Source organism: Lotus japonicus, chromosome 3, assembly GCF_012489685.1.
Source record: "Lotus japonicus ecotype B-129 chromosome 3, LjGifu_v1.2".
NCBI classification, from domain to species: Eukaryota; Viridiplantae; Streptophyta; class Magnoliopsida; order Fabales; family Fabaceae; genus Lotus; species Lotus japonicus.
Window position 1 is genome coordinate 6,998,875 of NC_080043.1, and position 22,672 is coordinate 7,021,546.

The window sequence follows — 22,672 nt, forward strand, 5'->3', positions numbered from 1 at the left end:
TAGCTAGCATCAAAAGGCAAGATAACATGAACCATTAATTAATGTGCGTAGAAGCAATCTGGTGGCGGTGTGTTGCTGAAATGTGGTTTGAAAATGACAAAAAAGAGTAATAAAGAATAATTAAAACTTGGTAGTGAAGTGACGATGCAATTAACCCCGGTGTGTGCGCAGAGAGTGATGTCCAGCGTTGATGTTGGTGCTTGCTTGGTGCTGATTACTGCGGTGTCGTGTCGTCAAGCATTATTGGTGCGGCTGTACAAAGAAGAAAAACTAGAAAGTGATCATTAGCAAAGAATGCACAACATATAATTTAGGCCTAGGGGTAAGTGAATGAGATAAGTTTTCCATTAAGGGGAAATAGTTTTCAACCATTAATAAGTTATTAAAATATTGTGGTTAAGAGTGGGAACAATGGTTCCCGCCGACCAAATTGCCATCGGGTTTAATATATTTTCTTGAATAGTTCGGATGACTCACAATAAAGTAAATGATGTATTAGTCGATTAGAACAATTAAAGTAAGGTTTATTATCCAATAGCTAGTCAAGCAAAATAGAGCCAACGCAATTATTAAAATAATAAAAGATTTTCCCAAAAGTCTTCCACGAAGGCTTCATTAAGGCCTATTACATCTATTACACATCATAACATGCTCTATAAATACAAGTTAGATAGATTAACCACATAAACATTACTTATTTTGCTTATTGGATATTCTTCTAATAATTATAGTTTCTCTCTCTAATCTAAAAGGTGGCATGAGTGTCAAAGTGCCTTTTGCATGTACATTCCTCGTTGTGCTACACTATAAACATTTCACAAGTCGTCTTACGTTCAGTATAATTCCACCATACAAAGATTAAGAGATGTTGTTGGTTCTATTTCCAGAAGAACATTTTTGCATCATTTGTGGGAAAAGAAATCAATTCTCATCGAAATGATTGGAATATGTAGAAGACAACATTCTAACGAGGGCTCACCTCGTAAGCAACATTCACTTTGAATGCCGTAATCGCAACGTTATGGGACAAAATGATGAAAGTGACAAGATGCAGAACCAAAACTACAAGAAATATTAGTTTGACCGATAATACTACGATAAGAAAATATTCAAAAGGCGTTATGAGAATTATACTCTTTTGAACTCTACGCCTTGAAAGATACACAAACAGGTAATGAAGACTTCTTTTGCTCATGTCCCTCTACCTCCACTGCTCACAGGAAAACCTCACAAATATCTAGATACTTCAAGATATTGCGATTTCGACAAAAGCAATGAACACAATACAGGAGGAAATAATATGAATAGATCTCAACCATCCATTTCTTTTAAAATTAATCAAGGGCTGAAATTAAAAGAACACCAAAAGAGCATTGTATGTTTCACACTCCTGATTCTTTCCCTGTGACGATTTGCTCTGTTCTGAGATTCCCCTGTTTCCACACCAAAAACCCGCCGGCCACCGCAACCGCCACCGTGCCACCTGAGCCTCCGTCGGCATAGACTCTATCACCGCCGGAGGAATCTCAACTCGAAGCTGCTCCCTCCATTGTCGACGCCTGGAGGAGAAACGGGTGCGACATCTTCAAATTGTAAATTTCAGTAATTTTTTTTTCAATGTTTTCATGGGTTATAATTGGTGGGTGCAATGAAGAATGTAGTGAAGCTAAGCTATATGGCTTCTTTGAATTGGGTACAAAAATGTAGTGGGTGTTTGTAGGAGGATTTAATCTTTGATGGTGTTCTCAAAGTTACAAACTTAGGTCCCAAAATTTGTAAAGGAAACTTGCCCAAAGCAACTTGCAAGTTTGGTTTTTAAACTGAAATAGCTAGGTCACTCACATCCTGGGAGTACCTATGAGAAACCCTGTTTGTGAAAATTACCTGAGAGAGGGCTTGCTGCAATTGGAACTCGGGTCTAACTCGAATTATGTTGTCCGGGGTGCTTGAAATTGGGCTCATACTTGACAATGGAGGGTTATTTCGTTACGTGTTCATTTGCGTTGTAATAGTTTAACACGCACTTTTGTAACTGATAATGTAGTAGTGTAGTTAGTTAATGAAATGGTTTGATAGATAAATACTATTATTTTTCTTTCTTATTGTGAAGAGTTTCTGTTACAATGTAATGACTTAGTTCCTGTTGTATGATTGAATACAATTTATTTGGCAATTGATCCCATACCTGTTTTTTTGGTTCTTTGAAGTTACTATTGTTGGCATCAGTCAAGAGTCAAGACAGTTAACATGAGTGAAGAGTTTGATTCTAAAGGAATGGCTATGGATCTCTTGCATCAATTGGAGGACATCCTTGAATCTGATGCTCTAATGTAAGAGGATTAGTGATTTCATGCACAAAAATTGATATTATACTTTCCTTGATTGTTGTTCGGTGTATTGTGCATTTTGTGGCATTTGGTAGTAAACTAGTACTTTATTTCCACATCTGCAAATTTGCAAGTTGCATTCGACACAGTTTGAGATCAAAAGAAATGGAAATGAGGAATAGTGTTATTAGAATAAAAACTTGTTATTTCCTGGTTAAAGTCAATCTTTGGTTCTCTGTTTCTTGATTTTCCCGTAATTTGTTGCCTCTTTTAAATGTGTGTATCCTTTTGCTTTCGGGTTCAGAGATGAGCTGGGGTTTATTCATCCATCCCAGTTTTCCGTGTTGAATGAAGAATCAGGTGTTTCAACTAATTTATCTGATGAAGCTATCCATCAATCAACAAACAGTTTACCAAGCTCTGAGGGATGTTCCAAACAAGAGAACCTATACTTCTGGAACAGAGATCATAAATTGGGAATTTCAACTCGTGCTATTGTACCATTATATAGAGCTGCTAAACATGCATTTATGACTACATTAAACCAATACAGGAAGTGTGGCAAACAATCTGACAAGGTTGTAAGTTGTTTACCAGCCTCTGCATCCTGTGACCATCTTGAGAGTATACTTTTGAGACACAGCAGGTCTCTTCTGCTGCTAAGCTGTGATTTTATGACTGCTTGGAATTGTAGGTTTGTCCTCTTATCTATTGATTTTCACTTTCACACTTTTGTTATTGATATCTTATATAGTCTTCTACTCGGAGAAGACTTTAGTTATTTTTTTTGACATCTGTTAGTCAACATTATAAGTTGGAGATTCTAATACATTATTTTCATCTGCTCACAATGACTGTTTGTTTGACAGCATTCTCCTGTGTCCGAGTGTAGTAGTAAGATGTCCACCTTGAGCCATAATATCTGTCATTTTTGTGATTGAAATGTGCCTCTCAAGCTTAAAGAAAAGTTTCACCACACAACCATAACTCTCACAGTGTTGTGTGATATTGGTTGTTGGGTGTTAAAGTGCTGCAATGGTGAGGATGTTCCCGTGGATGAGTGGACATACAAGACAAGATAGGATAAAATATGAATGCATAAAAAAGAAAGTAGGGGTAGCATCTATTGAGGAAAAAATGACGGAATCCCACCTAAGGTGGTTTGGCCATGTGAAAAGAAGACCAGTAGAATCCCTAGTAGGAATAGTGGTGCAGATGCAAGATGATAGGAACTGGATATGGTTCCTGAGTAATTTGAGAGACTCAACCACTCTCCCTAAGTCCCCAAACCCCAAATGATCCAAAAGATAACAATACTCACCCTTAACTCTCAATTTATAGGCAACATGCATCACACACTAACCATTCCACTAATTAACCACCTCTCACTAATTAAGGTCTGCTAACACAAGATAGCCTTGTAGACTATATTTCGAGGTTAAGCGACTAATAAAAGCTCTAGATGAAATCATTTAAAAGGATACGATCTAAATTGACTTTATGAGGATTCAGTTCATGGTAAAACACAAATATTTTATATATGTACCCGAACAACCTATTGAAGAAGACTTTAGTTTTTCTTATAGAGATTCAGGTAAACGGAGGGTCAAATTTGATTGAGGGCAATAACTTCTAATTTGGATAACGTTATTTTATCATTGTTGATGGACCTGGTTCAAAATAAAATTTTGAACAACTAAACGTGTTTTTTACTGTCCTAAGTTTAGATTATCAACTGGTTTTAGAAGTTTAGATATTCTTGATTTGATCATATAAATAATGGGTTAATCTGGTAATTCTGCCTCTGTTTGAGTCAAAAATTGAGTAGAAATGTCTCTTTGGGTCTTCTTGAATTGAGCTTATTTTTGTGATTTTATTTGATTTATAGCTTTTGGGAAATCATCAATGCAATTTGGTGGAAAACCTGTGATTTAATACCAGTTTGAGGTTTTGAGCTCATTTTAACTTAGTGTTTTCTATGACTCTGAGAGCATAAATATATTTAAAATGGCATGCTAGAATTCCAGGGCAAGAAAACATACAGAAATGGAGAAGAAATGCTATTTGTTTCAACTTGAGTTTCTGTGCTTATTGCAGAAAATTAGTAGTGTCCCTGAAGAAGCAGGTTTCAATGTTTGTAGATGAACTTCTACTGTCAGAACTTGTGCTCTCACATTCACCCAAAAGTGAACAAGCTTGGAATCATAGGTATTATATTTAACGGTTTCTTTTTATGGCTTTGTCCCCTTCACCTAAAGGATAAATGTTATCTTGATGAGTACGACTTTGTCGGTTTTAATTTTGACTATTGATTGTTCTTGAGGCTTTGGAACATGAATAGCCATCTAATACAGAGAAGTATTTTATCTAGGCGGTGGGTGATCAAGTCAATCTCCACAAACTGTTCAAATTTCAAAGAGATTTTGGGAAAAGAATCTGAGCTGGTGGAAAAAATAGCTGAGGTCTAAATTCACTACAGGAGCTACATTCTATTTAAATTGAAAACATTTTATTTTATGTTCATATAGTGGATGGGCATGCTTACACAAAAAGAAGGATAATTGTTCCTTTTCTTTTGTAACAAGGGAAGATGTATGCAAAATTCTATTGTAACATTGGCACATATATTATTTCACATTTTTCTCTGACACCTTGGATATTTCAATCCATTTTGCATTGTAAAGATAAAATAATCTACAAAACATCAACCCACAAAAGGGAAAAAGAATGAGTTTGAAAAAACAAGATTTATATAATGCTTCACCTTTTGGCTGTGGAGATTTGAGACTTCGTATCAGATGAACTAGCTTACTTTGAGTTGTATGTCCATTCATTCCTCTTTCTCTCTTTCTTTTTAGAGATCAAAGATGAATTATCGTGCATGGAATCACCGTTGCTGGTTAATCTCATACATGACTACAGGACAGGTAATAATTTTATGATATTTTTATTTCTGTTAGTTGAAAGCATCACGCCATGAATTCTGGATCAAATTGCATAGAAAAATAATGAGTTGCATTAGCAACCGGTTGTGAAAGGTTCCTGAAAGATTCTGAACTATCCGTAGCTATTTTCTTTCTAAAAATACTTCAATCTTATGTAGTTTAATTTTACCTTACTGCTGATCTTTTAATCTTTGTCCATGTTAGGTTGGATAGAATGGACACATTCCCATTCCTATGTTTGGCTAGGTCTCTTGAATGAGAATTTACATTTCTACTATTGAAGGAGTGGGTATTTCGTTAAAAAAGAAGTGATGTAGTCCCCATTCAATTTTACCAAAATATGTGTAGAAATTTCCCCAGCCACATGGATCACTTGTTCAATCCCAAAATCTTTTATGGATCAAACTGTGTTTTCTTAGGCCCAAAAACATTGTGTTGGACAGACCTGGGAGAGCTCTGCGTTGCCTGACCTGTAATTTTGGACAGCCAAACTGAGCTAAGCCAAGCCTATTTAGCCTAAGGAATCATAAATTATCTTTATTTTTTTTTTGTATTAAATTATAGTAAATCAAAATAAGAAGGGAACAAAGTCAATTAATTCAACATTCTTCCTATGCATTCCAGATAAAATTAAACATATCCGATTCCATCCCAACTTCCATCCCCCCTTCTCGTTCCCTCAAATGAAATATGACCTAAAACTTACTTGACATTGATTTGATGAATGGTTCTCATGAAGCTTATAAGTTAAATCTGCTCTTATTTAGGTTCTGGATGAATTGAAGAAATCCAGAAGTTGGGCAGCGCTGCATGTTGCTGATAATTGTGTTTTTCATTATCGCCAAGTAAGTTTTGATTTGGAGTTTTGAACTTGATACTGGTGGTTATTCCATGAATTTTAAGCCTTTTGACTAAGAAGACATAGTTATGTATGTCCTTTGATGAGCTTGGAATTCTGCACTCTTGAAAATCATAGAATCTGTCATATTGCAGCGGCTATTGCAGAAGATTATGGATGACCGAAGTGGTGTGGAAGAAACTGCATCTTATGGTTATGGTGCTGATATTTCCCAAGCCTTGAAGGTAATAGTCATGCTCATTAATTTCATTAATTGTTCATCACCTGATAGATTCTTTATGTGGAGTCTTGTCTGAAGGGTTTGGGATTGAACACAGACAATTGATTGTTATCTAATTGTCTTCTAAGTAGTCGGTGTTCCCCATAATAATCAGCTTCTGGTTTTTGTTGTTTATGTATTCTGCGCCTGTTGCCAGAAAAGCTCGCAGAATGAGTGAATAAGCACACTAAAATTTATATCTGGCCTTTCAGGTTTATGAGATGGGTAGGTTCCAGAAATTGGGATATTTAATATAAAGCATTAAAACTACTTTAAAATAACTCCTAGTCAAACTATACGCTTGAGATTTAAAATTTAACTAAATGACTGATTTTCTATGCTTTTAAGTCATTAATGTTCATAAAAAGACAAGTTTTAATTGAAAACCAAAATGCAAGATAAAGTTGGAACTAGAAGGGTTGCAAAATTTGCAGACTAGTGTGGTGCTTCACACAAGCGAAGCTCATTCATTAGGCACCCTTCAAGACACGGATGGCAGTGGCACCCTCCAATACACGAATGTCTGATTTGCTATGCTTTTAAGTCATTAATGTTCATAAAAAGACAAGTTTTAATTGAAAACCAAAATGCAAGATAAAGTTGGAACTAGAAGGGTTGCAAAATTTGCAGACTAGTGTGGTGCTTCACACAAGCGAAGCTCATTCATTAGGCACCCTTCAAGACACGGATGGCAGTGGCACCCTCCAATACACAAATGGCTTACTAAAACGTCATGATCATACTGATCATGATTTTGAATTTGCAAAATCTTGTTATTGCTTACTTGCTTTCTACTTAAACGATAATCTTGAAACTTGATAGTTGAAATCTGTCAGGGCGCTATTGACAAAACTTATTCAATGAATATTTAGTGTACTTCTAGGCGCTGTTTAGTTATCCGTTTCATTTTATTAGAGTATATAGGTGATATGAAAATATTGGTTATGCTTAGTGTGTGTGTGCCAGCTGGAATGCCAGCTGGACACAGTTGTTAATTCTGTTTTGAACAGCTGTCAATTCTGTTAGAGGAACAGCTGTCAATTCTGTTAGAGGTTGTTACCATTCAGTTAGAGTTAGCTTAGCTGTTAGTTTAGCTTGTAGAGCAAGCTTCTTCAATCCTATATAAGGATTCAATCCTCATTGTATCGGTTAACAATTCATAGTGAATATTTCATATGCAAATCTTTTTCTCTTTCTCTGGTTTTCCTATTATGGTATCAAGAGCCTAAGATCCATGGCTATGGATGCTTCATCTCCTTCCTTACCTTCTTCTTCTTCTTCTACAAACACTCTCTCTCAAGCGTTTTCTCACAAATTGAGCATCAAGCTCGATGACTCCAATTTCTATTCATGGAAACAACAAGTGGAAGGGGTCATCAGATCACACAAGCTTCAGAAATTTGTGCAAGATCCACCTCTGATTCCTGAGAAGTTCTTGACTGATGCAGATAGGATCACAGAGAATGTGAATCCTGCATTCTCAGATTGGGAGCAACAAGATTCACTCCTCTTCACATGGCTTCTCTCTACTCTTTCACCTTCAATTCTTCCAAATGTGATTCAGTGTGTGCACTCCTGGCAGATTTGGGAAGAAATTCACTCATTCTTCAATGCAAAATCACGTGCTCAGTCAACACAGTTGAGGAATGAACTGAAGAACATCACAAAAGGTACAAAAACTGCTTCTGAGTTTCTGCAAAGAATCAAGACAATTGTGAATACTCTTGCTTCAATTGGAGAACCTGTCACCTTTCGTGATCATCTAGAAGCGATTTTCGATGGTCTCTCAGAAGAATACAGTGCTTTGATGACTGTTATCTACAATCAAACCACCTATTACACAATCTCTGAAGTGGAAGCCATGGTGATCTCTCATGAAGCGCGGTTTGACAGGATGCGGAAGAAGCAACTCGCAGAAACCACTCCTTCGGTGTTTCTGACGCAAGCGACAGCGCCGTCTGCGTCTTCTACAACACCGGCGCCGCCGCCACAAGCTTTGTGGACTCAGCCTGCTCCGGCGCCGCCGCCACCAGCGACGCAACCTCCAGCGACAGCTGTCGCTCCTTTCCAGCCAGTCGATGCTGCTGTTGACTCTGGTTATGGGAATCGCGATGATCAAAATCGCAATTCTGGAAACTATGGCAGAGGACGCGGGCGCGGAAGAGGACGCAATGTCCAGTGCACTTACTGCAACAAATGGGGCCATGATGCAGCTTCTTGTTGGTCGCGTCCCTCAGGAGTTAGTCCTCATGCTAATTCCAGTACCAATTCTGGTCAATCTGGGAATTTTGGTCAGAATTACCCTGCTCCTGGTGTCAATTTAGGGTTTCCTTCAATGCAATTTGGGGGTTTTCCCTCTATGGCCAATTTTGGGTTTTCTCCTTATGCTTCGTGTAATTCAGTGTTTCCTCAGTATGGTTCAGGTGCTATTCAACCTTCTGGCATGCCTCAATGGCCTCCTTGGTGTATTCCACAAATGCCTTATCCACAAGCTGCTGGAATGCAATTTGCTCGTCCTTGGACTCCTCAGGGTCAGTTCTCAGCACCTTCTGCTCCATCACCTCAATTTCCTAGGCCACCACAGCAACAAGTCTCTACTGGAATGCTTCCTCAGGCCATGTTAGCTACTGTTCCTACACAGAATTCATCACAGATAGCTTGGTGCCCTGACTCTGGAGCCACTCACCATGTGACTAACAATCCAGGCATTTTTGTGGATCATATTCCATCACCAACACAGGATCAGCTTCTGGTGGGAAATGGTCAAGGACTGCCAATCCAGTCTATAGGTTCAGCCACTCTTCCTTCTTCTTTTAATCCTACAGCTAGTTTAATTCTTAAAAAGCTTCTTCTTGTGCCTTCTATAACTAAAAATCTTGTTAGTGTTAGTCGTTTTGCTCGTGATAATAATGTTTTCTTCACTTTTCATGCCAATCATTGTTGTGTTCGTCATCAGGACACTTATGAGCTTCTTCTCACTGGTGCTGTTGGAGATGATGGTCTATACTACTTTGATGGACCACTCACCAAAGCTAGCTCACAACCTGCTGTCAATGTTTCTTCTCTGTCCTCTTTACATTCTCAGTCTTTGTCAAGGTCTTCACAGGCTTGCTTAGCTTCCAAGTCTGCAGCAAATAAAGCAACTTCTGCTATTAGTTTGCATTCTGCTTCTGTTTCTCCTGTTGTTTCTAGTATAACTCAGTGCAATAATGATGTGCATTCTGTTCCTGTTTCATCTACTGTTTCTGGTTCAGCACATTGTAATAGTGGTAGTAGCATTTCTCTTTATGATTTGTGGCATTCAAGATTAGGTCATCCTCATCATGATGTACTTAAACATACTCTTTCTTTGTGTAATGTTTCTGTTCCAAATAATAAAAGTGTGTTTTCCTTTTGCAAGGCTTGTTGTCTGAGTAAACTTCATAGACTACCTTCTTCTCCTTCTACTGCAGTTTACAATACTCCTTTTGAACTTGTCTTTGCTGATTTGTGGGGACCAGCCTCTCTGGAATCCTCTTGTGGGTTTTTATATTTTCTAACATGTGTTGATGCATGTACTAGATATACTTGGATATTTCCCTTGAAGAGAAAATCAGACACTTGTGCTACTTTTATCAATTTTCAAGCTATGGTTGAGTTGCAGTTTGGTCACAAACTTAAGAGTGTCCAAACTGATGGGGGAGGGGAATTTAAACCCTTATCCTCTCATTTTCAGAAGTTGGGAATTATTCATAGACTTACCTGCCCACATACTCACCATCAAAATGGGAGTGTAGAGAGAAAACATAGGCATATAGTTGAAACTGGTTTAGCTTTGTTGTCTCATGCCTCAATGCCTTTGCATTTCTGGGATCATGCTTTTCTTGCTGCCACTTATCTCATAAATAGAATGTCTACAACAACTTTACAAGGTGCAAGTCCTTACTTCACATTGTATGGTCAACATCCTGATTTTAAGAGTCTAAAGGTCTTTGGGTCAGCTTGCTTTCCTTTTCTTAGACCTTATAATTCTACTAAATTGTCTTTGCATTCCAAAGAGTGTGTGTTTATAGGGTACTCAATTAATCACAAAGGATACAAGTGTTTGGATCAATCTGGTAGAATTTATATCTCTAAAGATGTTCTTTTTCATGAACATCGCTTTCCCTATCCTAGTCTTTTTCCTGATGAGACTACTTCTTCTACCTCAGCTGAGTTTTTCCCTTTATCTACTATCCCTATAGTTTCACACACTACACCACCTGCATTGGCTAGTTCTGGCTTTTCCTCACCAGGTTCAGCTGATTCACCACAACTGCAGCAGCCTCCAAGTGTTACTGTTTCAGCAGATGTTCCTTCTTCATCAGTTTCTGCAGATACTTCCCCAGCATTATCTTCTGCTCATGATCAGCCAGCTGATACTCCTGTTTCAGTGGCTGTTGCAGCTCCTCCAGTGGCTGTTAACAGTCATCCTATGCAAACTAGAGCCAAATCAGGAATTGTCAAGCCAAGGTTACAACCCACTCTGTTACTTACTCACATGGAACCAACTTCTGTCAAGCAAGCTATGAAGGATGCTAAGTGGTATAAGGCAATGCAAGAAGAGTACACAGCTCTTATGAACAATGGTACATGGACTCTTGTTCCTCTACCAACTAACAGAACAGCGGTGGGGTGTAAGTGGATTTTCAGAATCAAAGAGAATCCTGATGGCTCTATCAACAAGTACAAAGCACGGCTGGTGGCTAAAGGCTATAGTCAAGTCCAAGGGTTTGATTATTCTGAGACCTTTTCCCCAGTAGTGAAGCCTATTACAGTGAGACTTATCCTTTCACTTGCTATTTCAAGAGGCTGGCCACTACAACAGCTGGATGTCAACAATGCTTTTCTTAATGGTGTGTTGGAAGAAGAGGTGTACATGGTACAACCTCCTGGTTTTGAGCACAAGGACAAGAATCTGGTCTGCAAGTTGCAAAAGGCCCTTTATGGCCTCAAACAAGCTCCAAGAGCTTGGTTTCATAGGCTGAAAGAGGTTCTCATCAAGTTTGGTTTCCAAGCCAGCAAGTGTGATCCCTCCTTATTCACCTACTATTCCTCACAAGGCTGCATTTACATGCTTGTTTATGTGGATGATATCATCATCACTGGGGCTTCTATGACTCTCATTCAACAACTTACAACTCAACTTCATTCTATTTTTGCTCTAAAACAGCTTGGTCAACTTGACTATTTTTTGGGTGTTCAAGTCACTCATTTGACTAGTGGAAGCTTGCTGCTGAATCAAACTAAGTATATTTCAGACCTTCTCACCAAAGTCAACATGCTTGATGCTGCAGCTATTTCCACTCCTATGCAATGTGGCGTCAAACTCTCCAAACATGAAGGTTCTGTTCTAAAGGATCCTACTGAGTATAGAAGTGTAGTTGGTGCACTTCAATATGCAACCATTACTCGCCCAGAAATCTCATTTGCAGTCAACAAGGTGTGCCAATTTCTGGCACAACCTCATGAGGAGCATTGAAAAGCTGTCAAAAGGATTCTAAGATACCTAAAGGGCACTCTTACTCATGGTGTACTTCTTCAACCATGTTCCATGACCAGGCCTCTCCCTTTGATTGCCTACTGTGATGCTGATTGGGGATCTGACCCTGATGATCGCAGGTCCACATCAGGCTCATGTGTTTTTCTTGGTTCCAATCTTATTTCTTGGACAGCTAAGAAGCAGACTCTGGTTGCAAGGTCAAGCACTGAGGCAGAGTATAGGAGTCTAGCAAATACTACTGCAGAACTGTTATGGGTGCAATCTTTACTCACAGAACTGAAAATTCCCTTTACTACTCCTACAGTTTATTGTGACAACATGAGCACAGTGTTGCTGACTCACAATCCTATTTTGCACACCAGAACTAAGCATATGGAAATGGATATATTTTTTGTAAGAGAGAAGGTTCAGGACAAGAGTCTCCTTGTTCAGCATGTGCCCTCTGAACATCAAAAAAGCTGACATCTTCACCAAAGCTCTCTCCCCAACAAGGTTTCTACAGCTCAAGGACAAACTGAATGTAGTTGACAAGCTTCAGCTTTTGTCACCTCCTTCAGTTTGAGGGGGTGTATTAGAGTATATAGGTGATATGAAAATATTGGTTATGCTTAGTGTGTGTGTGCCAGCTGGAATGCCAGCTGGACACAGTTGTTAATTCTGTTTTGAACAGCTGTCAATTCTGTTAGAGGAACAGCTGTCAATTCTGTTAGAGGTTGTTACCATTCAGTTAGAGTTAGCTTAGCTGTTAGTTTAGCTTGTAGAGCAAGCTTCTTCAATCCTATATAAGGATTCAATCCTCATTGTATCGGTTAACAATTCATAGTGAATATTTCATATGCAAATCTTTTTCTCTTTCTCTGGTTTTCCTATTACATTTTTCATTAAATGTGTTTAGGTTACTTTTTGTGAAGAAAAAAATTCTCGGGATGTGTTATTTTCCTGTTTTTATACTTTTTGATTGGTAACTAAAGATTTCATTGCATGTGTCTCCTTCACAGAAACTTAGCAAGGGAAAACAGGAACTACAAATTGACTAATGGAATTAACATTACTATATCCTCTTGATCATTTTCCCCATTTTGTATAACTATTACTTTAGTGCACATGTGACATTAGTTGTTTTGGTTTGACAGGATGAACTTGATTGGAATCAAACATTGATTAAGCGTTATGTCGGTAGAGAGGTGAGTGACATTTATCTGTTATTAATTCATTATTTATAAATTATAACCATAATCAGTACTAAACTTGATACATGGATCAGCTAGAGCTTTTATATATAATCTCTTTCACTCATTATCGATATGAATTTTGTATTCATGCATTTGAGGTTATTATTATCTTTTCTTCTGACATTAGATTTTGTGACATTTAGAATCTGCATAAAGCAGAGAAGTACTAATCTCTTGCCATATTATGGTTCCCTGAAAACAAGTTTTTTTTACTTCAGTAAATATTTTTCCTTAATAGATGTTCAATTTGCTGGTTTTAAACAGGCTCTATGGCTTCATCGACGGTTCCTTTCCACGTGTTGGATAAGTAATTTTCTAATTGATTCTGGTGATGGCAAGGAGAAAATTGGCATGTATCATGACTTTGGAACCTTTATACAGAATGAGTTATCTCTCCTTCACTCCAGCACAGCTTTTACTGATGATGATTTTGCGGATTTCCAAGCACAAGCCTCATATTCTGCTAGTTACATGCTATGGCTGAAAGTGGTATGTAAATTATTTTCCATTAGAGTTTCCATTTTATGACTGCTTAGATGTATTGCTTGCTCAAGCTGTCTTAAATATTATGTGCATCAGCAAGTCCCCAAGCCTCTGCAAAATGAGTTCCTTGAGAAGATAAGAGATGTAGATTTGAAGACCTTGCTGGATAAGTTATGCCCAGAGAGATCCTCACTATTCAATTACTTCATCAGCTAGATGGTAGCATGAGAGCTATTTGAGAGTTGGTCTGATTTTTTATTCTATCAATTAAATTCTTTTATTCTAGGGAAAAGTACAAATTAACCCCCTGGAGTTTTGCTCATGTGTGACTTAGTCCCGACATTTAAAAATGCGCATATACTCTTAAACTTTTTAAAGTGTGTAAAATGATGCATTTGTTAATATTTATGTTAACTTTTACACTAAGTGAAGTCGACTATATGGATCACATTATGACATTGAGCTCGATCAAAAACTAAATTATGAGGGATATTATTGATAATGAGATAGTAGAACCTTTAATAATCTAATAAATTTTGAAATTAATCCATAAAATATAGTTTGAATTTGACTAATTCACTTATATTTTAAAACTTCTTAGTACATATGTCTAATCATACAGGAAAACCATAATGGAATTGAAGCAATATTTGAAGAAACATTCAAAGGAAGCTTCTTTGATATGTATTTTGCTGTGTTTCATATGAAACTATTTGACATATAGCTCATAAATTATGGCGTAGTCGCAAAATCTCTTATTTTAAGTTTATCTTAACTTTTAACTCTTATTTTACATGCATATTTTCTGGCAACACTGAGAAAATGTTTACAAATGAAGATTTTACAGTTTCCGAAGAGAATTTTGTATAAATAATAATATTGCAAGTTTGCAACATAAGATAGGTACAATAGTTAATAAAGAAAGAATACTAAAGAGAAAACAACTAATGTTTTGAGTGAGAAGCACATGAAAATGTTATCTTCAACTTATACATTATTGAAGCAGTACCTATAATCTCATAGGAGACAAGGCACTAATACAAGAAATACAAACAGAATAATGAAGCATAGTGATCATAACATCTTCAGACAGTGTAGTGCCCGTTCATGGCATCAACGTCCAAACCCCTCAGCTTGGCGAAGGATTCCACTCTACCCTTCAGAGTGTGAAGCTCTCTCAACCTGCAAGATGATGATGATGATATTGATAAAAATAATAGGAAAAAGGACAAATCATGGAAAGGTGAAATAAAATTATGAAACAGTTTAAAGATGAACACAGACCTTGCTAGCTCTGCTCTCCTCCTAGCCTCTTCTGCTAATGTGTTTATTTCTCTGAAGGTGTGCTTCTCTCCAAATGGTTTCACCTCAGCAGAGCCAAGTCCATGCAAGGTTCTCTGCTCTGCAGCCCAAGCGGCCTGACGAGTTTCTCTATCGAAATCATTGTTGTTGATGAATGCAGTCTGTTCATTTGCATCAACAAGAATTCACATTAGTACACTAATCATTCTGAGTCTTGAACCCATCTCTTGTGAGACAAAATTTTGGGGAAGTTCTATGTTGAGTTTGTCATAAGCAAATATCTCAAAAGGTTAAGCACTGTTAGGTGAAGACTCATGAATGATTTTATATTATATTTCTGACAACGTTTAGTGATAGTACTTACTCGTTGCTTTACCACCAGATCCCAAGCCCTTCCACTTAGTGCATAACGAACAGCAAACTTTAAGGGATCCAGAAATACGTAAGTTACAATGTTGAACAACCAAATGACTCCTGTCCAGCGCCAACCTATGCTTCTGATTCCAGCAATTTTCCAATTGGCAGTGGCAGTTATAACAGTTGCAACCTGGGGATATAACAAGATAAAATTGTGAGGATTTTTCCGGTGAGAAGAGTCAATTTGGATGCGGACCAAAGAACACTTATTGGATCTTATTCAATGTTTTTTTTTTTCTAGTGTATAAGCTCAAATAAGTGCTATTTAATCAGTATTCAAACGGGATCAAAGTCTACTTAGTTTTTCAAGTTTGAGAAATGTAGGAAGCTTGGTAAAAACAGTACCGCTTGAGCAAGAATGAAGGCAATAACAAGCAGAACACCAGGTCTTTCTGCGTAGGACCATCCCCTGGAGCGTGTAACGAAGATTAAGGCTTGGCTAATTACACTGACTTGGAGATAGACAGCAGATGCCAACTTCTGTGTCATTTCATCAGTGACAGGATCATGTATACTATCGCGGAAGTGTTTCACACCAAAATGGTCCTGGAGCAGAATATTTTATTACCAAATTTGTATTATTTCATGAAATAAAAACAAAGTATTGGACAAGTGGAAGGATTCCACTTACAGGAAAGAAGTTTGTTTCATAAGCTACTGCGAAGAAGAGTACTGTCATTAGAGCCAGATAGCTACCAAGGATAATTCCAGTTGCAAAAATTTCACTAAGCTTCCAACTATCTGGAATTGGAGAAGGCTTAACCCTGTCTTTGGATATTGTCATGATGGTACCTATAAGGATGCTAACAAGTCAGAGAACAAGAAAGATAACATATAATGAAAACATCAAATGATATTGAGACTTAGATCACGTTTGAATGCAGACCAAAGAGCACTATTTGGAGTTTATCTAGTGTTTCTTCTAGTAGATAAGCTCTAATAAGTGCTCTTCCGCATCCAAACAGACTCTTAAGGTACTAGAAACTACAAAGTAGCTAATATTACCGTCATTTAAAATGGCAATGATAAGAACCATAAAGGGAGGAAAGTCAAATTTCCAAAAGCATTGCAGTAACAAGAAACCCAGCTGAAAATCATAAAACAAATTGAAAATGAGAAAAAGGATTTTGATCTAGTTCATTGCTGAGTACAATCTCTGTGCACAAAATGCACAAAAAGCTTACCACTATACGAATAGTGATAGACACAGCATATATCTGCAAAGGAAAAGAAAGCAAAAATAAGGATTTGTTGTCAATTGAGAAATGTCAGAATAGAAAACTTGTATATTTTATTGTTAGTTGTAGGATACTAGGATTACTTACTGTGTAGTTTTTCATTCTCTGGAAAATTGCACGGCTAGTTAACACTGCACTTATGATCACACTCAACCCTGGTTCCGTTAGCACTATGTCAGAAGCACTTCGTGCTGCATCTGTAGCGTCTGCTACGGCAATACCTATGTCAGCTATCTTGAGGGCAGGAGCATCATTGACCCCATCACCAGTCATCCCACAAATGTGCTTTCTAGCTTGTAACCTCTTCACAATCTCATACTTGTGCTCTGAGGGAAACATTGTGATATCAGAAATTAGACAACACATTAAATTAAAGCTACCGTGTAATTGTGAACACTGCTTGTTTGGCTTACCAGGAAAGACACCAGCAAAACCGTCAGCCTTCTCGATGAGATCGTCAATGGAGACAGCACCCAGTTGATCTTTACTTTCACCAAGCAGTGATGAAGAAGGATACATGTTAGTTCCCATCCCTAGACGCCTTCCTGTTTCCTTACCTATTGCAAGTTGATCACCTGAAAGGATGATTTTTATAGCATGAATCATTGTTTTCTTACTTGTGTAACAGTAAATTACTATCAAATACTTGACCCAAAGAACACAAGGACAACATTGTAGAGGTAGAAAGTAGAAACCCTAACTAGTAAACAGAAACTGCTACAAACTTTTTATTACTATGTTCACTATACTACACAATGAGATAGTTTTTACATTAACATTAAAAGTTCAGGGTGTTGGAAATATTGCTAGAGGTTATGCAATGTTATAGTGATGGAAATATAGCAAAGAGATTATGAGAAACAGTGATTATGAGTTCACTTGAATAATGCGAACTTGCTTTTTAGAGAGTAACATTTCCATGAAAAAAAATTCTTATTTTGAATGATCCAGATATTTGTCTAAAATGAACATAAAATAATAGTGACACATACCAGTGATCATTTTGACACTGACTCCAAGATCAAGAGCTCTTCTGATAGTTTCTGCACTATCATGACGAGGAGGGTCAAAAAGTGGGAGCAGGCCAACAAACTCCCATGGTCCTCCTGGACTGTCTTTACTCCCACCAGGTACTTCCTAAATGGAGAAAAAATGTATTGCTATAAATAATTTTATATGATAATACACTTAGAGATGATGAAGAATTCATAGAAGAAAATAAACCTGGCGGGCAACTGCTAGAGAACGAAGTCCACGTTCTGCAAACTTTTCAATAATTGAATGAACCTTCTGTCTGATTTCTGCTGTGTTATATGCAAGATTGAGAATCTACACAACATATGAGAAGAGTTGTTAAGTAATGATGATACAAATGTTACTCTGGCAGGTAGAGAGGTTCTTAGAAGTTATAATGGATTATGTTCTACCTGTTCTGGTGCACCTTTGCTAACCCTGTGCATCTTACCAGAAGCATCAAGGTAAGTAAGTGCAGTTCTTTTATCTGTTGGATTGAATGGAAGGAAATGAACTTCTTGTATTCCAGCTCGTGCCTTGCAAAAACAAAGCACCATTAGTAAACTAACCAAATTCCGACTACAGAAATAGGATGCTAATTCAGCTATCTTCTACCCAATTGATTACAATTCTTGGAATTCACAGCATTAAGCAATGGCATAAAACTTGATTATTGTGAATCATGTAACTTGTAAAGCTTCTATGAACTTGTACCTCCTTTGGGTCTCCCAACATTGAAACAATTGCACAATCAATTGCATCCTGATTCTCTATCCTTGAAGCCCTAGCAGCCATAAGTACAACCATATCCTTGTCAACACCTTGGGCAAAAACCTGCCAGATATTGATGATTGTTGAGTTAAAAGAGAAAAAAAAAATGTTATCATTATAGAGCATACATGCCATGTATAGTCAGACATATACACATGATATTAATATCTATTTATATATGCATAATCAAAAGGTTCCATATGAAAATGGTTTTTTTTCCCACAAAATTATGATAAACTGCAAGTTGCTTGTCAATTAGCTTTGCTCATCTTTTTCCATAATATGTCATAATTCATAAAAGCAAGCTATTTCTTTAAGAAACTGACTACATCTGTTTCAGAGGTGAGTAGAATATGTTTATGCTTCAACTAATCTCCCATGTCATGTACATTTCATTGTGGAACTGGACATTTTGATATACCTGTTTCTATACTCTGATAGATATGAACATTAAATCTAATTGTTACATAATTCTATTTTATTGTATGAAGAATAAGATTGAAACCTCAATCAAATTTTTGTCCACTGTAAGCTTGTTAAGGGTTAATGTTCCCGTTTTGTCGCTACATAACACATCCATTCCAGCCATTTCTTCAATGGCAGTCATTCTCTTTGTTATGGCACCCTGCAAAGTATACACCCATTAGTTAAACTGCAACAAAATATACAATAATAACTTAACAATAATGAATTCTTATCTTAAAAAAAAACTAAAAAGTTTGAACCTGCTGAGACAGCCTATGTGAACCAATAGCCATTGTAACAGAAAGAACAGTTGGCATTGCAATAGGGATTCCACCAATCAGCAACACAAGGAGGTTATCTATACCAACTCTGTATCCCCTTCTGTTGACACCATATATCACAATGATTTCAATAACCATTCCAACAGCAATTGAACAGATGCAGAAATTCCCTATAGATGTTAGAACCTGTAACAAAATAATTTGATGTCACTCATAGAGATGATTTTACTTGAGAAAGAAAACAATCATTCACACAAACTTAAGGAGGTCGAGAATTCTCTGAATGAACCTGCTGGAAATGCCCAACATGTGTTGTGTTTTCCACTAGATGAGCTGCCTTCCCGAAAAAAGTGTGAACTCCAGTTGCAATAACTACTGCTTCAATTTCTCCTTGTTTGCAGGTTGAACCAGAATATACTCCTTCTTCAGGATGTTTTGTGACAGGAAGTGACTCTCCAGTAAGCGCAGACTAAAAATACACAAAAACATGTTTGTTAATGCAGTAGATGTGTGGGAGGTTAACTGATATAGCATTTATTAGTGAGCAGGTTTTTAAATTGCGGTCCGCAAAGTAAAGGGGTTTTGACTCCCCGCAATGGCAACCGCAATTGAAGTTTAAAACTCTGTTAGTGAGGATGTCAAATTGGAGTATCTCATCTATCTATATGATCTAACACTTAATTTCTTCTCCATCTGAATTTGCAATATATTTCCTTTCTCTTGAGGAATATTTGAGACCATCTCAGAAGCTTCCTACTTAGTTCACATCTCCTTTTACTTTAACTTATTTAATATGGAGCAACCTTAGTCATTACCTGAATATAAGATGATTTATATTCAATTTGTAAAAATACTTTGGACAACCCTCCATATTATAAAAAATTATTTGAAATCTTATTCCAGTACAAAGAAAACTATACACACACAGAAACTCATGCATATTTTATATTTTGGGGTAGTAGCAGACCTTCAAGACATCTAGAACTAACTTATCAAAGTCAACTAAATTGTGCAAAATAATATTTCTGGTGATACTTAAGTCATCAACCTGTGTCTTCATAATATTTTTGTGAATTTTACCTGATCAATCTTTAAAGGATCACCTTCAAGGAGACGAGCATCAGCCGGAATGATGTCACCCAGCTTGATGCTAATTATGTCTCCAGGAACCAACATTGCAGCATCTTCTTCGCTCCATTTTCCATCACGTAGTATCTGTAAATGTAATTATGATTAGAAGTATGAACAAAACAGGAGAACAGAAACAGTAACATGCAATAATGATGCACCAAGCTATTTTTAAGTCAGTGAAGAGAAGAAAAACCTTTGCTTTTGGGGCCAATCTTGCCATAAGGGCGGAAGCTGCATTACCAGCATTGTTTTCTTCTACGAAACTGATGGTAGAGTTTATTAATAGCAAAATAACTATGCCAGCAAAATCTTGATAATCTCCGCGCTTGCCCTGCAGAATGAAGGATTTGTTCTATTAAATTTACTAGATGAGGGATTGTAATTTGTAACCATCAAGTTCTCAGAAAAGAAAAAATTGACTGATTGATATGGAAACATGGCTTTTCAATTTAAACCTATCACAATAATGAGGACTATTACCACCAAAATCTTATTGTGCTCCACAATCCTATAAAAGAGTAATAATATTTGTAACTTACCAAGTTCAATGTAACCAAAAGGATAGAAGAAAATTAGTTTCAAATTTACTAAATATATATTTCTTCTGATTTGTATCATTAATTAAACTTGGGAGAACCACCATCACCACAACAATAAAAATCTTATCTAAGTGAGGTCTGCTACATGAATCACTCAACGCAATTGCGCTCGATCAGAAACAAAACTTTGTGTGATATTTTTCACCATGTGGTCTGTTTTAATAATATCTTCCAATGTCCTTTTTCACTTTCTATCAGGAAAAAAAAAAGAATGGTTGAAATTTACCCCTCCATGTGCCATAGCAATGGCCATGATAGCAGCCGCTTCCATAACCCATGACAGAGGATTCCACATAAAGCCCAAAAACTTAAGAAGTTTACTCTCCTGTAAAAGTATTAAAATGATAGAAGGACATGAGAAACCTGAGCAACAATATGAAACAGAGATAGGAAACTGGAACTTGGTTTTTAACCTTCTTTTCTTCAAGTTTGTTGAATCCAAACAAGTCTTGCCTCTCCTTTGCTTGCTCGGAGCTTAAACCTTCTCTTGTGCATTTTAGATTATCAAAAACCTCCTCAAGAGGAATGTTCTCCTACATAACATAAAATTCCAAGTTTATAAATGCTTAATAATGCTCTTCACACTCTACTAATCATCATCAGAGGTCTATATTTCAAAATTTTCATCATACTTTTCTATTTCATTGTATTTCTCCATCTATTGGGTTTAGACTCAAGAAATACATAAAATGGACACATGTGGTGATTGATTAGGCTTTTTTCCCAAGCTAGTAATGAGAAATTCAAAGTCTTAGAGAAAAATCAAAAAGCTTGTAGATAATTGTTTGAAATATAATATAAAATCATTTATATCTTTGTCTGACAGTTCATGACATATGGTATCATAACTTCTATAACTAAGTAGTTTAGAGTTCTTCATTCTTCTGATAAGATATAATTAAATAAAATCTCAGTACAAAGTAGGTGAGTCTTTGCATTATCCATGTTTCAAGCCTAACAGACCCTTGCGTGAGGAATATAATATAAAATTATTATAGCATAACCCAATTACTTAAGTTTTAGAAATATTTGGTTCATAATAATAATTTTCCAACTGATTAATCAACAACAAAACTAATCAACAGTACAGTAATTATCTGAAAATTACCAGAATATGTTTCATCTCCAAATGAAGGAGGAATAAATAGATGCTAGGAAGCTAGACCATGGCATGAATAAATAAAACTTACAGCATTTTGGTGCAATTGGGCATAACATGAAGGTACTTTGTATTATTTAATTCACATACCAGATCAACCGCTTCGTTTATAACAGCTTCAAGTGACATGGTTCCCTCTCCCATAGTTGGTTCTTTTCCCTCTCCCATATTTGGTTCTTTTCGTCTTTTCTGAAGCTACTGTGTCAGCTACTCCCTTTCCAGCAAGAGAATATATAACTCTAAGCTTTGAATCAAAATTAGAATCCATTAAATGTAGATTGATGAAATGAAATTGAAGTCAAGATAACAAAATGCAAGATGTGCTGTGCCACAAAAGAAATTGTAGTTATGATAACAAAGTATATTTGAAACTAGGATAGACTTACAAATTTACAAGTTTCTTAGTTCATACATAGTGAGTTTCTAAACCAATGAATAATGATTCAGCCAAGACAATTTCACTGACACATTGGAAGAATGGTTCAAATATACACGTATATATACATATATATTTATAGAAGAGAGAGAGAGAGAGAGAGAGAGAGAGTCCCTTTCCTCTAAATTCCAAAGTCAATCAATGTCAAGCAATGCGCCAAATGTGCAAAGTATAACAAGAATGAAAAAAACTATAAAGATACAAAGCAATGTATGTAAGACTCCGCCGGCCAG

At 36.7% G+C, this 22,672-nt stretch overlaps 2 protein-coding genes across 3 annotated transcripts; one reads left to right on the forward strand and one right to left on the reverse strand.

Moving 5' to 3' along the window:
• Positions 1–1,186: 1,186 nt before the first annotated feature.
• Positions 1,187–14,052, forward strand: LOC130749092 (uncharacterized). The gene is made up of 11 exons (XM_057602380.1): positions 1,187–1,574; positions 2,208–2,330; positions 2,632–3,021; positions 4,425–4,535; positions 4,699–4,789; positions 5,186–5,254; positions 6,040–6,117; positions 6,266–6,355; positions 13,045–13,095; positions 13,408–13,632; positions 13,723–14,052. Exons 2-11 carry the CDS (start codon positions 2,248–2,250, stop codon positions 13,840–13,842), a joined length of 1,308 nt encoding a protein of 435 aa, XP_057458363.1. The 5' UTR covers positions 1,187–1,574; positions 2,208–2,247; the 3' UTR covers positions 13,843–14,052.
• Positions 14,053–14,542: 490 nt separating this feature from the next.
• LOC130749091 (ATPase 11, plasma membrane-type-like) lies at positions 14,543–22,492 on the reverse strand. 2 transcript variants are annotated; one of them, XM_057602379.1, is made up of 22 exons: positions 22,390–22,492; positions 22,094–22,247; positions 21,258–21,377; positions 21,071–21,169; positions 20,439–20,576; positions 20,195–20,329; positions 19,404–19,583; positions 19,094–19,300; positions 18,874–18,993; positions 18,312–18,431; positions 18,011–18,133; positions 17,808–17,912; positions 17,576–17,720; positions 16,997–17,158; positions 16,671–16,909; positions 16,530–16,562; positions 16,351–16,432; positions 15,977–16,137; positions 15,691–15,891; positions 15,293–15,475; positions 14,911–15,089; positions 14,543–14,808 (listed from the first exon to the last, which is right to left on the reverse strand). In XM_057602379.1, the coding sequence occupies exons 2-22, from the start codon at positions 22,169–22,171 to the stop codon at positions 14,712–14,714; spliced, it is 2,907 nt and encodes a 968-aa protein (XP_057458362.1). In that variant the 5' UTR covers positions 22,172–22,247; positions 22,390–22,492; the 3' UTR covers positions 14,543–14,711. The 2 variants fall into 2 exon arrangements, with proteins under 2 accessions (XP_057458362.1, XP_057458361.1); XM_057602378.1 differs by having other exon boundaries at positions 16,671–17,158.
• Positions 22,493–22,672: the final 180 nt, after the last annotated feature.

What these genes read in the sequence shown, in the direction of transcription:
- LOC130749092 (XM_057602380.1), top strand. Translation starts at nt 2,248, where the DNA reads ATGAGTGAAGAGTTTGATTCTAAAGGAATGGCTATGGATCTCTTGCAT. An exon ending in GTGTTTTTCATTATCGCCAA is followed by an intron (nt 6,118 to 6,265) that starts GTAAGTTTTGAT and finishes GTCATATTGCAG; the next exon opens with CGGCTATTGCAGAAGATTAT. An exon ending in ATATTTCCCAAGCCTTGAAG is followed by an intron (nt 6,356 to 13,044) that starts GTAATAGTCATG and finishes TTGGTTTGACAG; the next exon opens with GATGAACTTGATTGGAATCA.
- LOC130749091 (XM_057602378.1), bottom strand. Translation starts at nt 22,171, where the DNA reads ATGGGAGAGGGAAAAGAACCAACTATGGGAGAGGGAACCATGTCACTT. An exon ending in CACATAGGCTGTCTCAGCAG is followed by an intron (nt 18,994 to 19,093) that starts GTTCAAACTTTT and finishes TATACTTTGCAG; the next exon opens with GGTGCCATAACAAAGAGAAT. An exon ending in AGGAGAGCAGAGCTAGCAAG is followed by an intron (nt 14,809 to 14,910) that starts GTCTGTGTTCAT and finishes ATCATCTTGCAG; the next exon opens with GTTGAGAGAGCTTCACACTC.